Source organism: Pelodiscus sinensis, chromosome 2 (genome assembly GCF_052426305.1).
Source record: "Pelodiscus sinensis isolate ZL-2025 chromosome 2, ASM5242630v1, whole genome shotgun sequence".
In the NCBI taxonomy this organism is placed as follows: Eukaryota; Metazoa; Chordata; order Testudines; family Trionychidae; genus Pelodiscus; species Pelodiscus sinensis.
The window spans coordinates 213590709-213618138 of NC_143053.1; the positions used below are offsets into that span (position 1 = coordinate 213590709).

The 27430-nt window shown below is 45.1% G+C and overlaps 1 protein-coding gene across 2 annotated transcripts in view; it reads right to left on the reverse strand.

Moving 5' to 3' along the window:
• Positions 1 to 10841: 10841 nt before the first annotated feature.
• DYNC1I1 (dynein cytoplasmic 1 intermediate chain 1) overlaps positions 10842 to 27430 on the reverse strand; it is a 281312-nt gene continuing 264723 nt past the window's right edge. For both annotated transcript variants that reach the window (XM_006114494.4, XM_006114493.4), the window contains exon 17: positions 10842 to 11780. In XM_006114494.4, the coding sequence (XP_006114556.1) occupies positions 11670 to 11780 (111 nt within the window). In that variant the 3' untranslated portion in view covers positions 10842 to 11669. The remainder of the gene's footprint in view (positions 11781 to 27430) is intronic.

Below are 27430 nucleotides of genomic sequence, written 5' to 3' on the forward strand. Positions count from 1 at the left end.
TGTGTAATTCGTTAATCATATAGTCGACAAATTTTGTTGCCTACACGATTGATAAGGGATAGCACTCGGTTTCAGCTCTTACCGGGTCCAGCAACTACCCCCACTGCAGCACTACACTGAAAGTAATTTAGGAGCTGGGTGAGCAGGCAGCCCAGCTCAATCGTGGCTCACACCAGGTCCTGGACAAAAGGTAATTTAGGAGCTGGGCTATGCAGCAGGGGGAGCTCCTGGGACCCAATGTGAGTCGGGCTGCCTGCTGGACAGCCATCTAAAAAATTTACTGGCGGGAGGGAAGAAGAGGGAATGTGTGTAGTCAATAGCATTAATCAATAAGCTTTTGCTTATTGGTTAATCATCTACACTAATACATCCCTTATTATCAGTATAGGTTGAAGTGGACCCCTGATATTGCTCCTAAAAGGTGCCATAAGTTTAGGTCCATACAGGGCAGTGATCCTTTCTAAATTTTAAGTTCTCTTCTGTATGCCCATAAACTAATAGTCAATATTTTACTTCTGTACTTTGTAAAAGGGTTATTAGGTATCTGACATCATATTGTTTATGCTGCAACTTGTCCAAATACCAAATGGAAATGGATATATGTGTTGCAATATACATATAGCTTGTTGCAGAAAACTGCTTCCTTGGCCTTATTTACATTTCAAAATTCAGGTTTTGATTTTTAACGTATACCATTGCCAACTTATAACAAAATCCAAACCAAGTCCTCTGGTTACTAATGCCCTCTACCTTGGAGCTGCTGGTAACATATTCCATTGCTGCCTGCTCTCTTGGTCCACAGGGCAATAGTTCTTAACCACATGCTTCAACCTCAAATAGATTACACAATATTAAAGGTACCATGTAAGACTCTGAGCCCCCACAAATGGGCTCTCTTATAGCATCAGGTAATAGCAAACTAGACTGATTTCTAATGGTGTCAGACCCTCCCTTATTATTTGATTTTTGTTTGTGGTGTAGATAGTGGGCTATCTCAGTTTCACAAAAATATCATAAGGCTTCCTAGTAAAGCCTCATACAAAATATCCCTCTGCTTCTAACCATTAAGGGGGATTTAAAAAATTAGGTAGGGATGTACATGACTAGTTGAGTAGTCGACTTCCTGATAAGCGTAGGCTTATCGGATAGTCAAGTGACTACTCAGCTACTTGCTTTTCCTTCCCCCCTGCTGCCTCTGTTTCAGAGGGGGGGAGAAGGGAGAGGCAGAGCTGCAGAGGTCCCACAGCTGACGCAAGCTCTGACTGCTCAGTCCTGCCTGGTGCCTCCCCCAGGAGCTAACCCTGTTGCAGCTCTGCACTTTAAATGCAGTAGGAGCCGGACTGCCTGTGCACCTGGCTCCTTCCACATTTAAACTGCAGAGCCACATCAGGGGTAGTGAGCGCCTTCCCCTCTCCCCCCCGATATCAACTAATAGAGTAGTCAGTGGAAATTCCATTGACTACTTGTTTAGCTAATTCATTGACAAGCTATATGATACATCCTTGACCTGGGTGCTATATGGACATTTATGGTATGGTCCTTGTCATGAAGAGCTGACTGGTCCAGATCTTGTGAGGTTTTGCTATGTTTTATTTTTAAAAAAAACTTTCAGATGGGTGGATTTTTGGGAGTATGAATAAGTGTGGAAAGGCTGAAATGAAATGTAACCTCTGCTTATTTGCATCTTGCAATTCTGTTGAGTAATCATGTAAAATTTTGTTCATGAATTTGTAACCTACCGTATACTAGCCTGTTGGGGTATTTCCAAAGTGTGAAATCCATATCATTGGTAACTCTTTACACCATAGCTAGGGCTTTGGTGGGGGGGAGTGACTTTTTTCTAGTTTAAGATAGCTTAATATTTACAATTTGCTGCAACATTTTTGTGAGCAAATATATCACAAGCTTCAAAAATAACTTAGGCAAGTTTTCCTAAACCTACTAAAAATGAAACCCTTAAACCACTCTACATCTTTCTTAGGGATAGATGGCCTTTTTGTCTTCATGAACCCCACATTTATATAACAGCACTTCTGGTGCATTCCTACCTGCTTAGCTCTTCAATGCTAATTTCAGCAACTGACTTTGAAGGGGAGAAATCTGCCCCCTCTCATCGAAACAGTTATTGTGAATTTCAGGCTTCATTTTTTTTGTTGAAATATTTACTAGAATTGCTTGGACTAGGAAACAATATTTAAATCTAATGATATCCCTAAATTATTTAATGGTTTAGAATATGTAAACCTCAAGACACTTGCATTTTATAATTCTCTGGTGAGTTTTAAATGTAGCAAATACCCGAAAAAAGCACTTGATGAAATTGCATTTTTAACTATACATGCTGCACCATATTCCTATTTATTATCTGAGAGGCAACATGTAATAGTGGGCAGCTCTTGTTGAAGGCATTTGGCAAACATGTTACTGTTCAGCAAGAGGAGTAGTTTGTGGCTTTTAGCCATTACATGCCCTATTCCTCATAGCATTGGTAAGCAGTTCAGCCCCTCCAAGTTCATCCCAACTTCCTTGCTTAAGTGTTAAAGAATTGTCTGATTTTTATCTCTTTCCTCTCCCGTACCCAGCTATGTGGATTCTTTGTGTGCATAACACAGTAGTATCACCAGAGAATTAACCCTTCTTAGGAACTTGACAGAAAATCACTCTTTTAATCCTACTGACAGACATCAGCTGCTATGAAAACCGCTTCACTCCATTGGACATGACTGCATGCTGTTTTGATGAAAGTAGGGTGTTCCTAGTTCCTTGCTTCTCAGTCAGGTTGGTTGGCAGGTGATCTTGCTCTGAACTGTTGGAAAGGTTGCCAAATCTTTATAGCACTGATTAATTGATTTAATGTTTTGGGTATCATCTATAGCATTTTACCAAAGACTGCTGAAAACCCAGCAAGCATAATAGCAATTGCCAAACCTCTCCTGCCAAAGAAAGTCCCCCTGTCACAGTGTGCACCAGCACAGGTACCCTGCATGAATAGTTTGTGACATTCATTCACAGCTCACACAGAGGGACTAAATTTCCAGCAGAGACTAATTTGGGGGTAACTACATTAAGGCCCCTTAATGGAAGCCTGATTTTCAGATCGTGCTGAGCACTGATCGTGTGAAATCACAACCCTGTGAGATGTCTTGAGTTGAGCACCAAAACAGACTCATTTTGGAAACATATAACAGAGACCGTGCTCTGGGGTGGGTGCTCAAGGGGAAACATTGCTACATCCCCTGAAGGACCCACTTACTGAAATAGCAGCCTTTGCCACCACCTACTCTGCTATGGTGAAGGCCATGATTGTGTCTTGGAAGTCACGGAAGCCATGACTTCCAAAGGCCTCAGTGACGTCAGCCCACACATTGCTGGGAGCTGCAGTTGTACGTGCTCTTCCACGGGGGGAGGCCAGAAGCTGTGGGGTACCACTGCAGCCTGAGCTGGTGGGGACCCTGAGGTCTGGGCTGTGGGGGTACCTCACGGCTGCCTTGAACTGCAGCTCAGAATTGTGGGGCAGGGAGGGCTTAACCCCCATGAGTTGTGGGAGCCCACAAACCTCCCAGGGGATATTTTTAGTAAAAGTTGGGGATAGGTCAAGGACTTCTGAGACTACTGCTGTATCATCCATGACATGACTTTACTAAAAATATCTGAGACAAAATCGTAGCCTTAGCCATGATTTCCTCATTGAAAGAAGAGATTTAGATGTGACCACATTGAGCCTACAGATCAGAGGCTACGTTAAATAGCCTTTCACATTGCTGGAACTGGAGCTGCCAAAAGTGCCTTCTAACAGCTGACACTATTTAGTCTGATCTGCTAAGCTCTTTCTTTGCCCAGCTGCCATTACATTATTTGTGTGTCCTGGATGAGTCTTGAAGCAGAGGGCCTGGCTACTTGAAGTCATTAAAATCCCCTTGTGTGTTTTGTTAAGAGTAGCAGGATTAAAACATTGTGTCCTGGCTAAATTCCAGCTTAGCTTATTCATTACCCTGGCAGCTTCAATTGGATATGGCAGGCCTCTTCCTAGTCCTATTTAGCATTTTTGTGCATTTTTAAACTGTTCCTGCATTTTGCCCCGGAGGAGTCTTGCCTTTGGGTGTCAAGAGAAGTAAAGCCTGTCTCCGTGGACAGCTGTTTCCCTGGATGCCTTTCCTCCAGCTTCACAATGTATTCCCTCCAGTCTGGCTTCTGCTCTGCTGAAAGTGCACTTACCAAGGTCTCTTGCTCATTGCCATCTTCACCTGCCTGACTGAAGTAAAACGAAGCTTTAGCCCTTGACTCCACTGAGTGCAGGGTCGGGTTGCAGGGCCCAGATTCAGGTATTGAGATCAGTTAGGTGTGAAGATCTGGCCCTAAAGACCATACATGAGTAGGCCTGCACCAGCACTCACAGCTCCCCTCTCCCCCTGGACAGTGCAGCCACAGCCAACCCAGGCTCCAGCCCCAGCGCTTGGGCAGCCAGGCAGTGCAATTCTCCCACTCCCCAGCCAGCCCTGAGACCATACACATCCCAGCCCCTGCCCAAACCCACCCCCCTTCTGGAGAGAGATTGCAATCTAAGTTCCTCCTAAGCTGTGCAGCCACTTCCTATTGAGCCCCGAGCATGGGCTGAAGCGGGGAGAGCTGCACAGGTAAGCCTGAACCCCAACCTTGAGCTCCCCCCACAGCCCTGCACCCCCAAAGCCCTCATCCCCAGCCCAGAGCCTGTAGCCACTGCTGCACACCAAGTGCCAGCCCTGAGCCCCTTCCCAAACTTGGAGCCCCTGCTATACCCCAAATTCCTCATGCCCAACCCTGAGCCCCTCAACCCAAGCCTGACCCTAGAGCCAGCGCCTCCAGTTGACAGTATGCATTGTGTACAGGGGTGGTTTGGCTTAGGGGGCTGATACCTTATTTATATCACCCTGACATGGGGTTTACAGCCCAATAGGGAAAGTTCCACAAACCACACACTGAATGCCTTTTGATAATTACAGCTGAAGGATTACCACAGGAGGAGGAGAAAAAATTGTTCTTCTTGGCCTCTGATTAAGCAAGAAGCAATGGGCTTAAATTGCAGCAAGGGAGGTTTAGGTTGGACATTAGGAAAAACTTCCTAACTGTCTGGGTGATTAAACACTGGAATAAATTGCCTAGGGAGGTTGTGGAATCTCCATCTCTGGAGATATTAGGAGCAGGTTACATAGACATCTATCAGGGATGGTCTAGAATCTAGCCCTGCCGTGAGGGCAGGGGACTGGACTCGACCTCTCAAGGTCCTTTTCAGTTCTACTGTTCTGTAATTCAGCCAGAGCCCTCAGATTCCTGCACCCCAACCTTCTGCTCCATCCCTGAGCCTCCTCCCACACTCAGAACCCCTTGGCCCACTCTCACCACATGAATGTTATGTGCACCAATATGAAGATGACACACAATCACCTCCACATTGGTGCAGATAAGAAAATATATTCTGCTTAGGGGTGGGAAACACTAGAGTGCACACTGATTGCTATATGACAATACTTGTCAGCGATGTAAGGGTATATCTAGACAGGGATTTTTTGAAAAAACTTCACCTGCGTCTAGACTGCAGCCGCGTTCTTTGAAAAGTAAATCAAAAGAGCACGGCAGTTTTTTCGATCGTGGTAAACCTCACTTTACAAGGACTAATGCCTTTTTTAGAAAATACTCTTGAAAAAAGGCGCTACTGAATGCAAACTGGGTTTTCGAAAGAGAGCGTCTAGACTCTTTCAAAAAAGTGGCTCGCTTTTTCCAAAAATCTGCTTGTAGTCTAGATGCTCTCTTTCGAAAGAGGCTTGTAGTCTAGACGTAGCCCAACTGATTTTTGTCCCTTCCCGACCGACAGTAGCTCAAATCTGCTTCTCACAGCTACCGATGCTCTTCCTTCTATGCCAGTGGTCTCCAACCTTTTTTTGCGCAAGATCACTTTTTGCATTTAAATGCAATCCAAGATCTACCTCAGATCCCCTTGCCCCACCTCCTTCGTGCACCTTCTCCAAGGCCCCACCCCTGCTCACTCCCTCCTCACCCTCCCTCACTTTCACCAGACAGGGGCAGCATGTTGGGATGCAGGCTCTGATCTTGGATTAAGGGATTTGGAGTGGGAGAGGCACTCAGAGCTGAGCTTGGGGCAGGCAGTTGCGGTGTTGGAGGGGGTTCTAGGTTCAGGAATTGAGAGGGCATTTGGATGCAGGGCTGTTCAGGGCTAGAGGTGCAGGAGGGAGTTCATGACCGGGGTGGGCACCAGCTGGGCACTGCTTACCTCAAGTGACTCCTGGGTGCAGTGGAGCTAAGGCAGGCTCACCCCTGTCCTGTCCCTGCACCACTTCCAAAAGCAGCCAGCAAACCCCATTTCAAGTCCTGGAGATAGGCTACAGGGTGGGAGAGGGGGAACCCTTTTTTATGTTCTGGGTCAATCAAAAAGGCAGCTGTGCTCTTCAGGCCTGCTTTCATTGTCATGCCTAGAAGAAATGGACCCACTACCAATGGCTTGCTGCAACTGCACACAGATGCTATTTCCTTGCTCATTCTTGACCACTAGGTAGAGCATTACCAAATGGACAGCCATGAAAAATGCATCCTGGACTGTGAAATCTGATCTCCAGTAAAATCCGGCCTTTTGTGTGTGTTTACCCCATGTTACACATATCACTGGGGAGACCGGTGTATCTCAAATTGATCCAGAAGGGAGTTGCGGTGGGGAGGAAGGGGGTCACAGTACTGCCATCCTTATTTCTGTGCTGCCTTCAGAGCTGGATGGTTGAAGAAAGGTGGCCAGAGAAGCGATGGCTATTTGCCAGGTGCCCAGCTCTGAGAGCTGCACCTCACCCAGCAGCACAGGTGTAAGGGTGGTAATCCCACCCTTACTTCTGTGCTGCAGCTGGTGCTGGCTCTGCCTTCGGAGCTGGGCTCCTCTCCACTGCTCTGCAGCTGCCCTGCTCTGAAGGCAGCGCCGCTGCCAGTGGTAGCACAGACGTAAGGGTAGCAGTGGCCACGCACACACATCTTGTGACCTCCTCAGCACAATGTAAACATCATGACAGTTCAGATTTAAATAACTGGAATTGTGGCATTTATAACTTTTAAAATCTTGTGAAATTGACCAAACTGGGCTGTGAATTTGGTAAGGCCCTATTATTCAGCCTGTGCTCAATGCTGTACAAATGTAGAGAGAAGAGAGAAGATTGCAAATGAAATCCCCTGTCGTGAGCTGCAGTAAAAGTGCCAACCATGCTGAGATCCGTTTGGTGTACTCACCTGAGGCTGTTGGTGGAAAGTGCACAGTGGTGACAGAGTTCTCGGTGAGCAGCCTCGCAAGAGAGACTCAGTGCTGCCCAGCTGATTAGCAGAGCGTCTACAGCCAGCAGCATGTGTTTCTACTGGGGGTGCACCTCCATACATCACAACATTTATTCTGCACATGGATGGAGAAAATTAGAGGGACGTTGGTTAGGGAGGCTTTGTTTTTATGAAACTAAACTGAGTTTAGGGAGATTTTAGGGAGCGGGAGTCCTGAGAACATATAGGTTCCTTTGGGAAGCTAGTGAAAAGGAGATACGTATCCAGAAATTCTATGAGGTCTTAGAAGCTAGGGATAGTGAGGAGGGAACCCCCTACTACAGGCTTCTCCATACACGGTGGAGCAAATGCATACATCAGGCTCACACAGGGGTGAGCAATAACTACTGATGGGGGGGAGGGGCTACTCAAGAATTTGGAAAGTGGTCAAGGACCACACTCTTCCATGTAATTAATGGAGGGAGGTGCAGGGGTCTAGGATGGAGATTGAGTGCAGAAGGGAGCTTGGGGTAAGGGAGGGAGTGTGGGTGAGACTGTTGTGACCTAGGGCACCGGATTGGGATGCAGGGGGTTGGATTGTGACCTAGAGCAGGAAATTGGGGTTCAGGAGGGGGTGCAGGGATTTGGGTTGTTAGCTAGGGCTGGAGGGGACTGTGATCTGGAGTAGGGAATGGGGGTGCCAGATCTGGGAGGGGGTATGGGTACAGGAGGGTGGCAGAATATTTGGGTATATGGAGTAGGGGGCAGGAGTGGAGGGCAGAGAGTTGGGGAGTGGAGGAGTTGGGGAGCCAGGGGCAGGGTCTGGCCAGGATCCTGGCAACCAGCAGTCCATTTCTGAATCAGCTTCCCTGCCAGAAAGTGTTCCCTCTAAACAGCACCGCTTCACAGGTGATTAATCAGTCCCACCCAGTCAGAGGCTCAGGGCTCCTGGCACTAAGCTGACTGACTGGGCGCAGCTCGTTAATCACCTGTGAAGATGTGCTGCCTCACAGCTTAGCGGGAACACTGTGGTCTGCCCCACTCCCACACAGGCTGCAGCCATGTGCTCTGGAGCCCCTTGTGCTTTGTGGCTGCCTGTTATTGAAACAGACAGTGCCCATTGGGATTGTGCTGGGGACAGGAGTAGCTCCTAAAGCTTTCCCCCTTCCCCTCCAGCCTCATAGTTTTTAAAGGAAAACGGCCCCGCAGCTGTGTTTCTGAGCAGCGTGAGGATGGGGTGAGACAAGTGAGAAGCCTGCCTGGGGCTCCCTGCAGCATCCATGGGCTGGATCCGGTGGCTTTGCAGGCCAGAGCTGGCCCGTGGGCTGTATTTTGCCCAGGCCTGAGCTAACAGCTACTTTACGCTGTTGCAGGACCCTATTCTTCCTGGACTAAACTACAGTATTTTAGTCTCAATTTTTTATATTCTGCCCTTACCTGATGCCTGGACCTCTTCTGCTTGAAGCCCTTGTTATGAGATTGTCTATGTGGAGCCTCACTTTACCCTACTGCCACCAGGGAAAACACCATCACCAGCATCCTCTTTGGGATTTAGGTCTGCAGCCATGGGGTGGGAAGGACAGTGTTCTCTGCCAGCTGGAGATTTTTTTGTACGCATAGCAGTGAATCCTGAAGGGGCTTCTAAGGTTTCTCTTAAAACTGTTTTACAAGCTATTAAAGCCATGAAGGAGCGAGAGAGTGGAAGGTGAAACATGCAGCATTTTCCCCTGAGGTTTCAAAACTGAAAGGTAATATGGAAAAAGTAAAGGCAAATTTGCCAACAGTTTACAATGCACTGCAAGAACTGGATGGTCTTAATAACTTCCACAGCAAAGGAGGGTTCCCCCCCCCCCACAGAAAAACACCTCCCCCCCAAAAAAAAACCTTGCTGAAACAACACAGGCACTGTCTATAATGCTGGATTTATTGGACTTTTGGTTGGAAGCCCAATAGGCCTCACCTTTGTTTTCCAATTTTGTGTGCGCAAGTGGCATCATTTAGAAGTTCTCTGACTTACCAATGCAATTACATTAGCTGTTTAGTGCATCTTCTGCCAAAGGATGTCTGCCATTCCGGATGGGGTGCCATAGATTGCGGTAGGAGGGGGGAGTGAAGATGTCAGACACGGAAGTCCTCTCTGCTGCTCAGGACCAGTTGATCTGTCTGGTTGGCAAGTACTGCAGATTGCTGCATATGTAGTAGCCAGTGAACAGGGATAAAGAGGCCTTCTAGCATGCAGGTTAGAAGTGGCTGTAAGGCTATGTCTACATTGGCATGATCTTGCGCAAATACTCTTCAACGCAAGAGTTCTTGTGTTAAAGTATTTGCGCAAGAGAGCGTCTACACTAGCATGTGCCTTTGCGCAAGAGCATCCATGCCAGTGTAGATGCTCTCTTGCGCAAGAAAGCTCCAACGGCCATTTTAGCCATCGGGCTTTCTTGCGCAAGAAATTCATGTTGCCTGTCTACACTGGCCTCTTGCGCAAGAACAGTTGCACAAGAGGGCTTGTTCCTGAGCGGGAGCATCACATTTCTTGCGCGAGAAGCCCTGATTTCACACATTAGAACATCAGTGTTCTTGTGCAAGAACTCTTCGCCAGTGTAGACAGGCAGCATGTTTTTGCGCAAAAGCAGTTGCTTTTGTGCAAAATCATGCCAATGTAGACACAGCCTAAGTGTAAGGAAATCAGACTTACACCTTCTGTTTGCTCCCTCAGTGTGTTGGCAGGGTGACCAGGTAGGCTGTAGTTAGGGGGTTGGTTTATATAGACGACTATTAACCCCTTCCCTGTCCTGATTTTTCACTCTTGCTATCTGATTACCCTGTGTGTGAATTACACTAATGTGGATGTGCCTACGGTTGTATACATTCCCAAAGGCCCCATGTAAGAGCCTGGGCTGTGCAGCTCAGTGAGTGGATATACTACTAAACACACGTTTGGTGGGAGCAGGGTTTAAGACTAGCTACATGATACAATCTGTCCTGGTGTATGCTGACTGCAAAGTTGCAGGCAGCAGCATGTCTGCTAACTGTTCTTCAAAGCCATTGTCTAGCAAGTGGTAATACAGACGTGCCTAGTCTGAGTCACCATAGCATCAGCCTTCATTTATGATGCTTTGGGCCAAGATGTGCGGGCTGGGGCATTTGCGAAGTCTGCATCCTCCTGCTTTTTTGAATGCTGTTAAGGCACCCTGCTATGTTATTTGCACGGGGTTGAAAGAAAAATGCTGCCTGCAGCCCTTTCCCCCCCCCCCCGCCCACCCTGGCACAATGGGGCAGTACATGTAGGCGCTCGCTACTTTACATTCTTTGTGCATGCAGCAGAGAGCTAGTCATGTTGTCAGAGAAAACTATCTAACAGCACAGATATACATGGGAAAACAACACCTAGAAGGTGTTAGTTCTGTGAAAATTTGTAGCAGGATCTGATGCACATCAATACTTTAGGGTTTTGTTAATGCATCTGTTTCGATAGCAGTGGTCTGAGAATTCTGCACTTTCTGGAAGTTGCATGTTCCCGGTGAGTGACCGGTGATTAACATGCTGAGTACCGCCGGTCCACAAGGATTAACCACATTGCTCCAGAATTCGTTTAATACATTTTATTTGGCAATACTGGTGTCACACTCGGGAACCACAACTCTTTGTCAGCTTGTTAGTGTTACTGTGACAAGTCTCAACGACCAACTGTACGTGAAATATTGTTGAAGTGCCTAGAAATAATAGGCATTAAAAAAATTCCATCCACTCAAACAAACATTTATGGATCTTACATCTTTAGTACTGGAATGGCAATGCAGCCTCTACAGCAGCACAGAGACAGTGCAGTTCCCTCATTATGCACATGCTTTAGGATCGTTTATTTTAACGCTTTCAAATAAATATGTTCCATGCAGCACACCGCAATAAATAAGGAGCAGCAACTTTTGTATAGTACATCCATTCATAATGTAAGTCACCATGTGACACACCACATCTAAAGTGTCTGGCCCAGTCCCGGATCATGAAGCACACCACATCTGCACATAATCATATCTGGCTTCATATGGATTTAATAGGACTATGCCAGCAGTGCATGTGAGCACAAGTTTAACCAGGGGTTTCTAGCTATTAAATACAGCTACTAATTAGTTAAAAGGCAACAACTAAACCCATAAAGGTTTGATTTGTCTCTTCGTTCTTATGTTTCAGACAGAAATATAAAGTAGGGACCTGCTCTGCAGAGTTTCAGCCTTGTGTAAAGCACAGTGTGATAAACGGGGGCACGCTGAGCGATGTTGGCAGGGGCACTGGCATCAAAAGCCATAGCGATACTGATTTGACACTGAAAACAGCCACACTCAACAAGGGACAGACCCTGCGCAAGACAAAGAGCGGAAACCTTTTCTCTAAGCGGACAATTCCACAGTCCCTTCCTCTTCGCTGTCTGCTCTGTTGGCACGGATTTCAACCAGGGTCCGAGCAAAACGGGCCCATTCGTCATTGTGTGGAACAGCTAGCTGGAAAAGAAATGCAATGAAAAGGTGACATGGTATGCAAAAAAAAGAGACTCTTTTGCAGTCTAAAGATAATATCTTTGGGCCCAAATCAATGGGCCTGTCTCCTGTATATTTCCTACTGGAGTCGAGAGTTTAGCGTGATGGAGGACTATAGGCATGGGGGCCTCGCCAAAAAAACGTTGTGGTTGACTTGTAAAGCAATGCCATGTTTTCAGGACAAATTTAGCAGCTCCCTCTTTGGAATCAGTTGGAAATAACTGCCGCATTTAAAACCCACTTCTCCTGTCCTTACCGGAATAAAGCTCTAACTGATGTCAATGGACGTTTCATCTGAGTAAAGGCTGCAAAATTTGACCCTACATTAGTAAAGTTGATGTTTTTCATAACCACACAAGGCCCTGAACCTGCAAAGGTTCACACAATTTTACAAAGGTGAGTCATCCAATGGAATTCAATGAGAGGCTTTTTGAGTATAATCATTTGCAAGATTGGGGTCAAAGAGCCAGTTTTGTAAAGGTAACTTAAGTGAAATCAATAGGAGTTAGGTCCCTAAATATCTTTAAAAATGTAGCCCTATGTAAGTATGACAACACAGTCTTTAGGAGGAAAGGAATTTAAATTCACTGAAGTTGATTAAGGCTTCCAGTATCGATCTAAATAAATTATGCTTCCTTCCATTGCACTCCTCAATGCTAAGTTAGGATATGTCTACACTGCCACCCTAGTTCGAACTAGGGTGGCTAATGTAGGCATTCGAATTTGCAAATGAAGCTCAGGATTTAAATATCCCGGACTTTATTTGCGTGTTCCCGGGCGCCACCATTTTTAAATGCCCCGTAGTTCAAACTCCCTGCCCTGCCTTCCTTGAAGGAGGAATAACGGTAGTTCGAATTAGGAGCTTTAATTCGAACTACCTAGTCTATGCTGCATGTAGCTGCAGGCAGGGAGTTCGAACTACGGGGCATTTAAAAATGGCGGCGCCCGGGAACATGTAAATAAAGCCTGGGATATTTAAATCCCAGGCTTCATTTGCAAGTTCGAATGCCTGCATTAGCCACCCTAGTTCGAACTAGGGTGGCAGTGTAGACATACCCTTAGTTACGATAATAAGAAATACATTTTCATAAAAATGTTAAATTGCTCAAACAGACCAAGTAAACTTTGCTTTACTGATCGGCTACTTCTAGACTGGTGTGATTTTCCGGAAATGCTTTTAACGGAAAAGTTTTCCGTTAAAATCATTTTCGGAAAAGAGCGTCTAGATTGGCAGGATGCGTTTCCGCAAAAGCACTTTTTGCGGAAAAGTGTCCGTGGCCAATCTAGACGTGCTTTTCTGCAAAAAAGCCCCGATCGCCATTTTCACGATCGGGGCTTTTTTGCGGAAAAGAAATCTCTGCTGTCTACAAGACTGGCCCTTTTGCACAAAAGTCTTTCGGAAAAAGACTTTTGCCTGAACGGGAGCAGCATAGTATTTCCGCAAAAGCTTTTGCAGAAATTCAAGTGGCCAGTGTAGACAGCTGGCAAGTTTTTCCAGAAAAGCGGCTGATTTTCCGGAAAAACTGGCCAGTCTAGACACAGCCATCTGTTTTTTTAAGCCATTGTGCAAAGTCCTTTCCCATTTAATAGCAGTGACCTTTTTAGTAAAGACACATCACACATTAGGCTCCAAGAGGAACATGTAACCCAGATAGCTAAACTTTCAGACAGAATATTTTAGTGTTATAGCAAAATAACCCCGCAGTCCTTTTCAGTTCCTGGGAGAAAATGCAAAATGGGATTGATACAACCATGGAAAAATTCAAACAGCTTACTCTACACACATTTTCATTGATTCAAATACCAGAAAATGGCAACAAGCTTCTAAATTAACGCATGCATGGATCTGCTGCTGGCTTAAGACTTGTGATCTCTCCCTAGAAGGTCGTACGGAAAAGGAACTGTTTGCAGACATTATGCAGCTTTTGGTACTGAAAAAGGAACTGTTTACAGACATGAAACAGTGTGGTATGCTGGGTTAGCTTACTATCCTGTTGTTACAATGTAATAAAAACTGATTTACTATTTTATGAACATTATATGAGGAACACTTTGGAGGCTAAGAAACAGTAAGACCCTATCTGATCCAGTCTAAAGTGTCCTGTAGGCTACTGCCATAGGCTCATCTGAAAGCTTTTTTTTTAAATCTATTAAATATTATTAAAACCTAAGGCAGATTTCATGAGTTTAGAAATAGTAGACTGCAGAACTGTAAGAGGCATTTTTTGAATGGCAAACAGCTTAATCATTCTCTCAATACACGCAGGCAACCATCAACTTCAGTGGAAGCTGACAAAAAGAGCATATTATATGGACTGATGTTCAAATCGGGTATGTCTACACTGCCACCCTAGTTCGAACTAGGGTGGCTAATGTAGGCATTTGAAGTTGCAAATGAAGCCCGGGATTTAAATATCCCGGGCTTCATTTGCATCTTGCCGGGCGCCGCCATTTTTAAATCCCCTTTAGTGCGGACCCCATGCCCACGGCTACATGGGGCACGGAGTAGGTAGTTCGAATTAGGCTCCCTAATTCGAACTACTGTTACTCCTCGTGGAAGGAGGTGTACCGGTAGTTCGTATTAGAGATCCTAATTCAAACTACCTACTCCGTGCTGCGTGTAGCCGTGGGCACGGAGTCTGCACTAAGGGGGATTTAAAAATGGCGGCGCCCAGCAAGATGCAAATGAAGCCCGGGATATTTAAATCCCGGGCTTCATTTGCAACTTTGAATGCCTACATTAGCCACCCTAGTTCGAACTAGGGTGGCAGTGTAGACATACCCTTAGATTCTTTGTGAGTAGGAGTGCCATGTGGATGACCTTCCTAATCAAAGTAAATTACCTGTATAAGGCCAAATCTATACTGATGGAGAAAATAGCTGAAGTTGCGTATCTTGCATCAATGTGAATTGCATAGCTAGATTTGACGGACCCAGCAATCAATTTTCTGGGGATGACCCCACAGTGGGAGATTGATGGGAGAAATGCTTCCATCAACTGGTTGTGAGGAGTACCGTGATTGGCAAGGGCACCCTCAGTGCTCGATTTAGTGGGTCTTTACTAGTCCCACTAAATAGAACCCTGGAAGATGGATCACTGGAGCATCAATCCTCTGGTAAAGGGAGACAAGACCTAAGTGTGTGCACAGTGCAGTCTTATTGCCCGATCCAAATCTCATTGGAGACTGAGGCCACATCACAAGGAGTAAAGGAAGTCGACAGGAACGTTTCTCCTGTTAACCTCCCTCTGCAGATATGGCACCAAGTTAATCTTTAGGTAGCTCAACTCCAGCTATGTTATTTGCGTATCTTAAGCCAACCTCCCCTCATCTCCCTGCAGTGTCGACTTGACTTGAGTGTCTTTCCAGTTACTTCAGCTTTTGATCGGGCTCTACATCAGGAGGCAATTAAATATTAAATAGTTGAAAAAAATGTTGAAGTTTAAAAATATTCATGTATAGCGTGTATTCAGACCACTCAGCTACAGTATGAAAACGAGCCTAAACTATAATGATTTTTCTATGTATTTTGTTTATTGGACTCCAGTTAAATATTTAGTTTGCTGCCAAAGAATGTAGTTTTTTTAGGAAAGCCATTTCAGCTCATTATAATATTGAAAGATATATTGCTGTGCCTTTGCTTACAATCTTCTTTTTTTTCTTTTGCTACTTTTAACCCTGAATCTCTATTATTGATATTTTTATTTCCCCCTTGATTTTAGTAATTATGAAGGTTTTTAGGAACTGAGTCCAAGCCTTAAGAAGCAAACAACTCAAATTAGATGTTTGAAAAGCATACTGGGTGGATTGGAACCTAGGATTCTTAGAGCTTAATTTATGAGCTGCTTTAGCTTGAGTGATAACGCTTGCTGGTGCGCAGCTTAGGCTGTAGAGCTCCCTTGTTCTTATCTATTGCTGTACATGGTCTAAGTGCCACTACACGGGACAGTGAACCACACTAGGAGTGTGGGTTACATACACACAAATGGATGTATTTTTTTTAATCTGAAAGAGAGATCTCCGCTCTTTCAGACTACGGTCTATGATTAGAGAAAATAACAATAAAAGCTAAGGAGGCTAGTATGTAAAAGCTGTCATGGAAGGGTATAAACTGTTCAGGAAGAACAGGCAGGGGAGAAAAGGAGAAGTTGCACTGTATGTAAGAGAGCACTATGATTGCTCAGAACTCCAGTATACAGAGGGAGAAAAGCCAGTTGAGAGTCTATGGTTCAAATTTAGAGGTGTAAGCAACAGCAGTGATGTTGTGGTTGGTGTCTGCTACAGGGCGCCGAATCAGGTGGATGAGGTAGATGAGGCTTTCTTCGGACAACTGAGAGAAGTTTCCAGATCACAGGCCCTGGTTTTCATGGGGGACTTTAATCACCCTGACATCTGTTAGCAGACCAATATGGCAGTCAATCCACAGACAATCCAGGAAGTTTTTGGAGAAAGTTGGGGATAACTTCTTGGTATAAATGCTGAAGGGTCCAATCAGGGGCCATGCGCAGCTTGGCCTGCTGCTCACAAACAGGGAGGAACTAACAGGGGAAGTAGGGGTGGGTGACAACCTGGGAAGCAGTGATCAGGAGATGGTAGATTTCAGGATCCTGACCAAAGGACGAAAAGAGAGTAGTAAAATACACACCTTGGACTTCAGGAAAGCAGACTTCAACTCCCTCAGAGACCTGATGGGCAGAATCCCCTGAGATGCTAACATGAAGAGGAAAGGAGCCCAGGAGAGCTGGCGGTATTTTAAAGAAGCCTTACTGAAGGCACAGAAAGAAACCATTCCAATGTGTAGCAAGAGAAGCAAATATGGCAGGAGACTGGATTGGCTTACCGGGGAAATCCTTGGTGAACTTAAGCACAGAAAGGGAGCTTACAAAAAGTGGAAACTTGGACAGATGACTAGGGAAGAGTATAAATGTATAGCTCAAGAATGCAGGGGAGTTATCAGGAAGGCGAAATCGCAACTGGAATTGCGACTCACAAAGGATGTGAAGGACAACAAGAAAGGTATCTACAGGCATGTTAGCAAGAAGAAGGTGATCAGAGAGGGTGTGGGGCCTCTATTGGATGAGGGCAGTAACTTAGTGACAGATAATGTGGGGGAAAGCTGAAGTACTTGATGCTTTCTTTGCCTCTGTCTTCACGGACAAGGTCAGCTCCCAGACTAATGTGCTAAGTGATGCAATATGGGACGAAGGTGGACAGCCCTTGGTGCGGAAAGAACAGGTTAGGAACTATTTAAAAAAGCTAAAGGTACATAAATCCATGGTTCCAGACTTAACCATGGAGGGTACTGAGGGTACTGAGGGAGATGGCAAATATCATTGATGAGCCTTTGGCCATTATCTTTGAAAAGTCGTGGAGATCAGGAGAGATCCAGGATGATTGGAAAAAGGCAAATGTAGTGCCCATCATTAAGAAAGGGAAGAAGGACAATCCAGGGATCTATAGGCCGGCCAGTCTTACCTCAGTACTTGGAAAAATCATGGAGGGGATCCTCAAGGAATCCATTTTGAAGCACTTAGAAGCGGGGAAGGTGATCAGGACTAGTCAGCATGGATTCATGAAGGGCAAGTCGTGCCTGACCAATCTGATTAGCTTCTATGATAAGGTAACTGGCTCTGTGGATATGGGGAAATCAGTGGATGTGATATACCTTGACTTTAGCAAGGCTTTTGATATCGTCCCCCACAATATTCTTGCCAGCAAGTTAAGGGAATGTGGACTGGATAAATGGACGGTAAAATGGATAGAAGGCTGGCTGGAAGGTCGGGCCCAGCGGGTAGTGTCAGGATGGCAGCTGGTTTCTAGCAGAGTGCCCCAAGGATCGGTTCTGGGACTGGTTTTGTTAAACAACTTTATTAATGAGGGGTTGGATTGCACCCTCAGCAAGTTTGCGGATGACACTAAGCTAGGGGGGGAGGTAGATATGCTGGAGGGCAGGGATAGAGTCCAGAGTGACTTAGACAAATTGGAGGCTTGGGCCACAAGAAATCTGATGAGGTTCAACAAGGACAAGTGTAGTGTCCTGCACTTGGGACGGAAGAATCCCAAGCATTGTTACAGGCTGGGGACTGAATGGCTAAGTAGCAGTTCTGCAGAAAAGGACCTGGGGATTACAGTGGATGAGAAGCTGGATATGAGCCAACAGTGTGCCCTTGTAGGCAAGAAGGCTAATAGCATATTAGGTTGCATTAAGAGGAGCATTGCCAGTAGATCCAGAGATGTGATTATTCCTCTTTACTCGGCTCTGGTGAGGCCACATCTGGAGTAGTGTGTCCAGTTCTGGGCCCCCAATTACAGGAAGGATGTGGATGCACTGGAGAGGGTCCAGCGGAGGGCGACCAAAATGATTAGGGGGCTGGAGCATATGACCTATGAGGAGAGACTGAGGGAGTTGGTTCTATTTGGTCTGCAGAAGAGAAGAGTGACGGGGGATTCGCTAGCAGGGAGGTTCCAAAGAGGATGGAGAAAAGCTGTTCACAGTAGTGATGGATGGCAGAACAAGGAATAATAGTCTCAAGTTGTGGTGGGAGAGGTCCAGGTTGGATATTAGGAAACACTATTTCACTAGGAGGGTGGTGAAGCACTGGAATGGGTTACCTAGGGAAGTAGTGGAGTCTCCATTCCTAGAAGTATTTAAAACTCGACTTGACAAAGCCATGGCTGGGTTGATTTAATTGGGATTGGTCCTGTGTAGAGCAGGAGGCTGGACTTGATGGCCTTCTGAGGTCTCTTCCAACTCTATGGTTCTATGATCACTCCTGATAGTGTGATCCTGATTATACACTCATACAAGAGATGATTTTACATGCTAAGTGGCAATACATGTCCACAGATCTAAGATCAGAATAGGACCCAGAGAGGATAAAGTAGCTTCAGTGTTACACAGATCAGCTGTTAAAAGCTTTGCACTGAATCCACTGCCTACTCTTGCTTCTTTTATAAAGGGTTTCATTTTCTTCCAGAGCATAATAGTGTCCTTTTATTAACATACTGCATCAAAATATGAAAAGAGCCAAATACGTACTAAACCAAACACACTCAATAATAAAATAGGGACAATTCTTGGTTGAGTAACAGCTACATTGCAACTTAACTGTGAGTAATCCAAAGAGCATTATCTTGTGCAATCCAGGTCAGGAAGTGAACAGGTAAAGTTACATTGAAAAAGAAATAAAACAATAATGAATTTTAATAAAAAATCATACATTCATAGATTGTAGGGCCAGATTATTGTAATCATCAAGTTTGTCCTCTTTCACACCACAGGCCATAGAATAAATATGTGCCAGGCTGTCAAAACAACTTTGGTACTGATCCTGCAAATCCTCACTACTCACAGAAGTAAACATTACTCTGGGAGGAGAAAATGTTTACAGGGTCAGAGCCTTATTCTTAAATTTGAAAAATCACCTTTTCCCAAAAACCAAACCAGTCAGAATGAATTTTCCATACAAAAGTAAATAAAAAAGTCACTAGTGCCATCCATGTTCACATACTATACATGAGAATAGTGTCAGAAATGTAGCCGTGTTAGTCTGGTGAAGCTGAAACAAAATACAGGACTATGTAGCACTTTAAAGACTAACAAGATGGTTTATTAGGTGATGAGCTTTCGTGGGCCAGACCCACTTCCTCAGATCAAATAGCGGAAGAAAATAGTCACAACCATATATACCAAAGGATGCAATTTTAAAAAATGAACACATGAAAAGGACAAATCACATTATTATTACTGAAACTTTTGTCCTTCATCTTATTCCACTTATTTCTTCTTAATTTCATTTACAGAGACATGCCTAACATTAGGGCCCAATCCTGGGGGAGAAAAAACCCTCTGTTTTCAGGTTGAAGTTCTTAAAATGGAAAGGAACAGAAGCAGGGGAAAGGGCTGAAATCCTAGCCCTATCGAAATCAATGGCAACATTTCCATTGACTTCAGTGGAGCCAGAATTACACTCCATGTCTTTGGATTTGTTCTTTACAATGCTTGCCACAGTGCTGGGAGCTGTATTAAGAAATAACTACAATTATTAAAAATTAAAGCTCTGTAAAACCACCATTAGACTTGGAAAAATATACATACAACTTCCATAAATAGCCATTCACATTTTGAAATGAAAGACTCATGAAAAATGTTCCTTATTTCTACTTCTGTAGATAAACTGACATTTCAGCCTATTGAAACCCATCCCCGCTTGACTAGTACATACCTATGTATCAAATGTACTATATGATTCCAAACTGTTTCTATCTGAGGTTTAGCAACTGATTCCCAGCTCTGCCTTCCTGTTTTTCCCTTTGATTTTCCATACCCTCTGCTCCCTGTCGCCCATCCCGCTCCTTTTTTTCCCACACCCTCCTTTTCTCGCCTATTTATTTTGGGTCTGCACATCCTAAACTCAAAACTCTGGTCATCTGAAGAAGTGGGCTGTGCCCACGAAAGCTCATAATACCATCTACGTGGTTTGTTAGTCTATAAAGTGCTACCAGACTATTTGTTTTTTCCTGTACAGAATAACTAGGCTACCCCCTGAAGCAACTGAGTTGTATGCCTCAAACTTTAGAGATTATGTTTTCCCCCAGCTTTAGCACTGTGATTTAAAAAACAAAACAAACAAACAAACAAACAAAAAAAAACAGGTTAAAGTTAAATTGCAGCTTAGATTCAGCAAGAAAACATGGAGTGGTGTCATGTTTCCATACACTGAATGGTGATAGATGATGGATTCTGACCACTTCAGTCTCAGCAAAAAATACCAATTGCCAAAAGCAAACTTTCTTTGGGACAAAATCTTACTACTCATTAGTCTCCAAAAGCGAATGTAAAGTGAAGCCAGTCCAGCCGACAAAACACGATTCCTGCTGTGAGGTGCGTGCAATAACTTTTTAGCTACAGACCAATCTAATATGGAGTCACCAGGGGCATGGACAGGTAATTTCTATGGGCCAAATTCACTCTATTGTGGAGTTGTGCCTGCATATATGTGGCTCTGTCTGTATTTGGACATCTGTATCCAAGGCTAGTGGCCTCAGTCAGCATAGTGATGTGGTGTAAATCAAAGCAGAACCAAAGACAAAAATGAATAACATGGCACAGCCAAGGTAGCATGGCCCAGATTAAAAGCAAAATATATGGCATCCCTTCCCTTCTGTGTCATGCCACAAACTCTTCTGATGTCTTTGGCAATGTAATCATTATTTGGTGGGGTAATTCTCCCCTATGCCAGTTATTCGTAGGTAGGAGAAAGGAAACTGCAAGTATCCACCTGCAGAGATTCTTTAATTATTTTATCCAAGGCTAGGGTTTTCCCATAACCATGGATGGATGACCCCACAGTTTCCACCCCTAAACATGAAGTCTCCCCAAAATGTCCCCCAAACAAACTGTGTCCAGGCAGAGTTAACAAGTTGACAAGCTGAGTCCAAACTTCACAGGAGCTGTGCTACCAGGATGTCCCCCGACAACTTGGCAACTCCCTCCCCCCCTTCACTCAGCCATGGAATCTAAACACTGTGGAGTCCTGAGTTAAGGTCAGGTAGGAAGGAGCATGCCATGCAAGGCTGCAAGCTCCTTTTCTCTTTCCAGGGGCATGGAGGCCTGTGTTTGTTTGCTAGTTACATTTAATTGAAACTACTTCATGTCACGCTTAAACCTATGTCCAGCTGTGACACCACCCATTTGCTGGCAAAGCTGAGTAACAGCCAGCCAGGCCCTGTTGTGTTCACAGATAGTGAGCTTGCGTGCAGCTAGCTGTGGGGCTGACCTACTCATGGATGGCTCTGACAGGAGAATGTAGGCCTCTGGAATACATTTCTCCCATTGGAGCAAGACACTTACATGGGTGTCTGTAGTATCTGTGCCTGCATCCCCTGCAGACAGGAGTAAAAACCTAATCCTAAAAGGATAATTTTCCTCCACGGTATATAAGCTATTTTCTATATGCGCCGAACATAACTGGTTGTTTTTACATATAAGGGGCCATATTCTGATCTCAGTGACATGGTAATAAGGCAGAGACTTTCACCATGTAATAGAGATCAGAAACTGACCTCTATTTTAAAATATTTTAAAGTCTCATTTATTAGCTGTGGTTGGGTTTTTATTGGCATCTTTCTCTACTTCTCTGCTTTATTCCTCCAAGAGCGCTCTCAACAAAAATCTCAGCTCCAACAAGGACTAAAACTATACTGAAATTCACAATTCAGCTTTCTCTTTTCTAAACCACTTCAGACCAGATTATGTGTGGCTTCAAAAGAACTGGTTAAAATATTTTGAAGAGTGGCTAATTAAGACATGAGGAAAAGTATTTAGCTTCATTTTAGTTTGATTTGTCAAATACAATAAATACGGTAAGATAGTCATAATGACTAAGATGGTATACTTCCGAATAAATACTTTGTGTGAGTTATTGGCATCATTATAATCTTTCAATTTCACAGAGACATTTTTTTAAAAACCCTTTATCCACAAGAGAATATTACTTTGTTTATTCTGCATAGAATCTGTACCATCCCAAAGCGATCCATATTATCATATAAAATTAAGTGCTGTATTGAAAAGAAATTCATTTGTAAACACTTTTGTGAATAGAGTTCCACATGAATAAATGTATTAAAAGGCTGAGAAAAATATTCTGAAAATGATAAAATATAAATATTACAAACTGTGTTCCACTTCGATATTTTTTCTAATTATTGTTCCAGTCCTGTGTTTCATGTGAAGTAGAGCATTTTCAGGATCAGCCCATACATTTACAAATAACAAATCCATAGTACTAACTCACTCTAAGGCATCGGATTCTGCCCATCTGCAGGGTATAAGTGAAAATAATATCTACATATTGAAACTTCTCTATGCATACTCATCGCCACCTTTTTTTGCCTTGATCTTGCCTTTCTGTACTCCATTGCGAAATGCCTTTGATATGTTTCTCAAGCGTGTGTGTGTGTGTGTGTGTGTGTGTGTGTGTGTGTGTGTGTGTGTGTGTGTGTGTGTGTGTGTGTGTTTGAAAAAGGTCTATATTTTTTTCCAGTCCGCTCCATATGATATTTTTTCAATCACTTATAAAAAATGATTGGAAAAGGTCTATATTTTTCCAGACAACACCCTATGCCACACACATAGATGGAAACAAAGTGGGAGGTAATACACAGTGAACTGGTGACCAATGTAACCAAGGGCACCTTTTTTCACATAATTACAGTACCACTGTATTTAAATCAGGAGAGCTTAGCATCACTGTTAACAATGGATGAAACCACTGGCAAGAACTCAAAGCCAGCATGCTGCATGCAGATGATTTTAATAAGAGATAACATTTAGACCACAAAATATACACGCCAGTGTAGTTCTGTATATATTTGTTTACTTAATTGAAGGACTGTAATACCATAAGCAGTCTAAATCCTGTATTTATTCTCTGCACAACCATCAATCTAGTGTCACAGATACAGTATACCTCAGTCATCTGTTAAGTTCATTACTTAGCCCTCATCTAGATTAATGTCTGCTATGAGTTACTTCCGGCAGGATCTGATTTAATTAGTGCTGTACTAGTAAAAAGGGAATTAAATATTATATTATGCAACAAAAATACTTAACTTCTATCTTCTAACAAACATAGAATATAATGTATGTGAAATTTGATCTTCTCTCGATAAGACAGAATAGCTTTGAAGTGATCATTTGATTGTAAATTTTATTCTTGCTATAAAACAATTTTTTTTTAAAATACAGAATTTGTGTGAAGACTTAATGATCAACATAATTTCTTCCTTTCTGTAAAGGATTTGGATCTTAAGCTGAGTTTTTAAATACTTCAGAGGGGTAGCCGAGTTAGTCTGTAACAGGAAAAACTTAAAAAAATAACAAATACAGGCAGTCCCCGAGTTACGCGGATCCGACTTATGTCGGAGCCGCAGTTACGAACGGGGTTTGCTCCGCGTCTCTCTGGTCTGCTGGAGACCAGCAGACCAGGGAGACGGGGAGCAAAGCCTCTGAGGATGCTGGCAGCGGGACAGCCGCGGCGCGTCTGGGCTGTCCGCTGCCCGCGTGCTCCGCGGCTTTGCTCCACGTCTCCCTGGTCTGCTGGGGGCGGGGGGGCGCAGCTAGTACGCCCCCCTCCCCACCCCACAGCAGACCAGGCTTTTCTCCGGATGCCTGTGGTAGAGCAGCTGGGGCGCTGCCGGTTGGTCCCGCAGCGCCGCTCTGGGCGCTACTGGACCAACCCGGCAGCACCCCAGCTGCTCTGCCCCAGGCGTCCTGATTCAGCCGATGCTGGTCAGTTGCAGCAGCGGCTGAATCAGGACGCCTGGGGCAGAGCAGCTGGGGTGCTGCTGGTTTGGTCCAGTAGCGCCGAGGAGCGGCGCTACTGGAGCAACCCAGCAGCACCCCAGCTGCTCTGCCCCAGGCGTCCCCAAGTCAGCCGCTGCTGAAACTGACCAGCGCTGACTACAGGAAGCCCAAGGCAGAGTTGCTCTGCCCTGGGCTTCCTGGAATCAGCCGCTGATCAGTTTAAGCAACAGCTGACTTGGGGACGCCTGGGGTTCTTAAGTTGAATCTGTATGTAAGTCGGAACTGGCGTCCAGATTCAGCCTGTTGAAACTGATCAGAGGCTGATTCCAGGAAGCCCGGGGCAGAGCAACTCTGCCTCGGGCTTCCTGTAGTCAGCCGCTGGTCAGTTTCAGCAGCGGCTGAATCTGGACGCCAGTTCCGACTTACATACAGATTCAACTTAAGAACAAACCTACAGTCCCTATCTTGTACGTTATCCAGGGACTGCCTGTAGTCTAGTAGTACTTTAAAGACTAACAAAACATGTAGATGGTATCACGAGCAACATTAACATCTAGGAAACATTCAGACTGTGGGGGAGGGAGACAAAGGGGACAGTTTCCCCAGGACTCAGGGTATGTCTACACTACCCCGCTAGTTCGAACTAGCGGGGTAATGTATGCATACCGAACTTGCTAATGAAGCCCGGGATTTGAATTTCCCGGGCTTCATTAGCATAAAGCCGGCTCCGCCATTTTTAAAAGCCGGCTAGTGCGAACCCCGTGCCGCGCGGCTACACGCGGCATGGGCTACATAGTTCGAACTACGTAGTCATTCCGATCTATCTGTACGCCTCGTTCCACGAGAGATTTAAAAGGGCCTGGGCTCCCAGCCACTGCTGCTACTGTGCTGCTGGAGCACGGTGCAATGCGCTCTGAGCTAGTGATGTTAAGGACTAGTCAACTAGCTGGCTATCCGATAAGCAAATGCTTATCAGATAGTCAGTCAACTAGTTGATTCTCCCCCTCCCCTTACTGCCTCTATCATGGTGGGGGGGACGTAGTTCAAAGCGGCAGCACCGCACAGCTGAGCCGGGGATCAGCTGTGTGGCACTGCCGCTTTGAAGTGCCTATCGACTAGTCAAGCAGTTGATGGAAGTTAACATCCTTTCTCTGGGCAGCACAAAAAGCTGGCTGGGAGGGATGGGGGCATGGTGTGGTCTGGGTGGTGCCAAAGGCTGGCTACCCCTGAGGCTCAGCCCCTTTCAGAGGTGCAGAGCAGGGCCTGCCCCACCTTGCCAAAGGCCCAGCAAGGCTGTTGGCCCACCTGTGTTACACACAAACAACTACGTTAGAAGAGTGACAGTTGCAAAGCCAAGCAAACCCCATGAGGTGAGATAACTATTAATCTTGTTTTACATCCTGGGAATGAGCAACTTTAAATGTGAGGCAGATTACCCCATGTCTCTACTGCAGGGGTCTTGTTCTTGCCTGAGAAGCAAATGTTGCTGGCAATTGTCTGAGACAGTATATTGGGCTGGAGGGCCCTATGTCTCAACTAGAATGGCAAGGCCTACAGTCCTAACTGACACCCGGAGATATTGAGATCAAAAGCGTCCATGAACTATGTGTAACCAATTTGATATGCTCATGACTTGCTTTTTTGGAGTACTTAGCTCCACATAGCACTTTCTATGTTCAAAACACAGCTCCCATTGACTTCAGTTGCAGCTCTGAGCAGTGGTGGTATTGGGACCCTAGTCACAAAGAACTCCTTCCCCTCCCCCTCGCATACCCCGAGGGCCCGGGAGTGCTGAAACCACAAGGGCCATGCCTATCCACTTTGTTACATGGGTGCAGTAGCCTCTGGCAGGCGCAGAGCAGCAGGGGCAGGGCTGCATTCCCAGCAGGGTGATCAGCTACCGTGTCGCAAAGCATAGCTTGTGCTAGTGGCGCTAGCCTCTTCCTGGCCAAGGAGTGGGGGCTGAGGTGGGCCCGTGCCCTGCTCTTCCTCATCCCCAAAAGGCTCCATCCTCTCACCAGGCCCAAAGCAAGAGACAGGCATTGGCAGGAGCTACCCATTGTGGAGAGCCCCAGGGTTTTCACCTGTCTGCCCACTTCTACACAGGATTTGACACTTCTGTGGGGACTCCCACATTGTCCAGGGGTCCTTTGGATCTTGCGTTCACTCAACACTGGCTGTGAGCACCCAGGACGTCTGCAAATCAGACACCAGGGTATCAAGTCAGATACCCTAACAACCAGGAACAAACAATTAATGACCACTTATGAACAGTTTAGTTTAAATGACTTGCCCAGCCTCATGCTGGAATCTGGTTCTTTACAACAGTGTTCAACTGCCTTCACCACGAGCCCATTCTTTCTTCTTGAGCTACTTTTTGCCTCAATCACTGCAGCACATGTGCCAGCTTCTGTTGCAAACTAAGAAGGGGGCCTACAGAAAATAGTCTCCATGACGACACAACCCTGAATCACCCCACTTCCCATCTCATTCCGTGAGCAGTAGTCCTGGAGAAGAAGCATAATGGGATCATGTAAGCAAATGGCAAGGGATTCCCCCCCCCCCCCCCCAAAGAATTGTGTTTTCCCAGGCGCAGCAAAAGCCACAACCCTGACAACAGGCCAACTCCCTCATTCAATTGTTCCCTACCTTATTGTCCTTATAAAATTGGCCTCCCTTTCAGCATAGCTATTCTAAAGCAGGGAGAGTCTCAACCAAACAGCAGTGAGATTTTTTTTTAAACATGGGCAAAATGACATACTTCTTCATAATCTCACACTTGGAAATGGCTGAACCAGCTTTCCAAAAATGGTCAGCCTGAAGCAGATGCCAAGCATGGAAAAATTTCAGCCTGAATAACTTAAAGTTATAAAGCTACTGAAAACGGGGACATGTTGGGCAACATTAACTATAGCCAGCATCACCAGCTGCACTATAATAACAGCTTTGGTTCAAAGTCTGCCATACACACTTACAAAGACCTTACAGCCAGGGTATCAAATTAACTTCCCAGCGGTACTTTAAACCGGAACCTTTTCTCCTACTTTTAAGTGACATGATGAACACACTGACAACCTGTGGAAATGCCGCACAGAGCCTGGCATCAGCTGGGGAGAAAAGGACTGCACAGATGCAAGGAGATAGGCTATAGGTAGGACTGTTCCCTTGGGTCATATATTTAAAAAAATCTTGTGTTTAATTTATAATTCCTTGCTTTTTCAATGAAAAACAAAATGGACCTGAATAGTCTCAGTGAGGTCAGTGGGTCTAGTCACGTGGGTAAAGGAGCAGGTGCATGGTGCCTG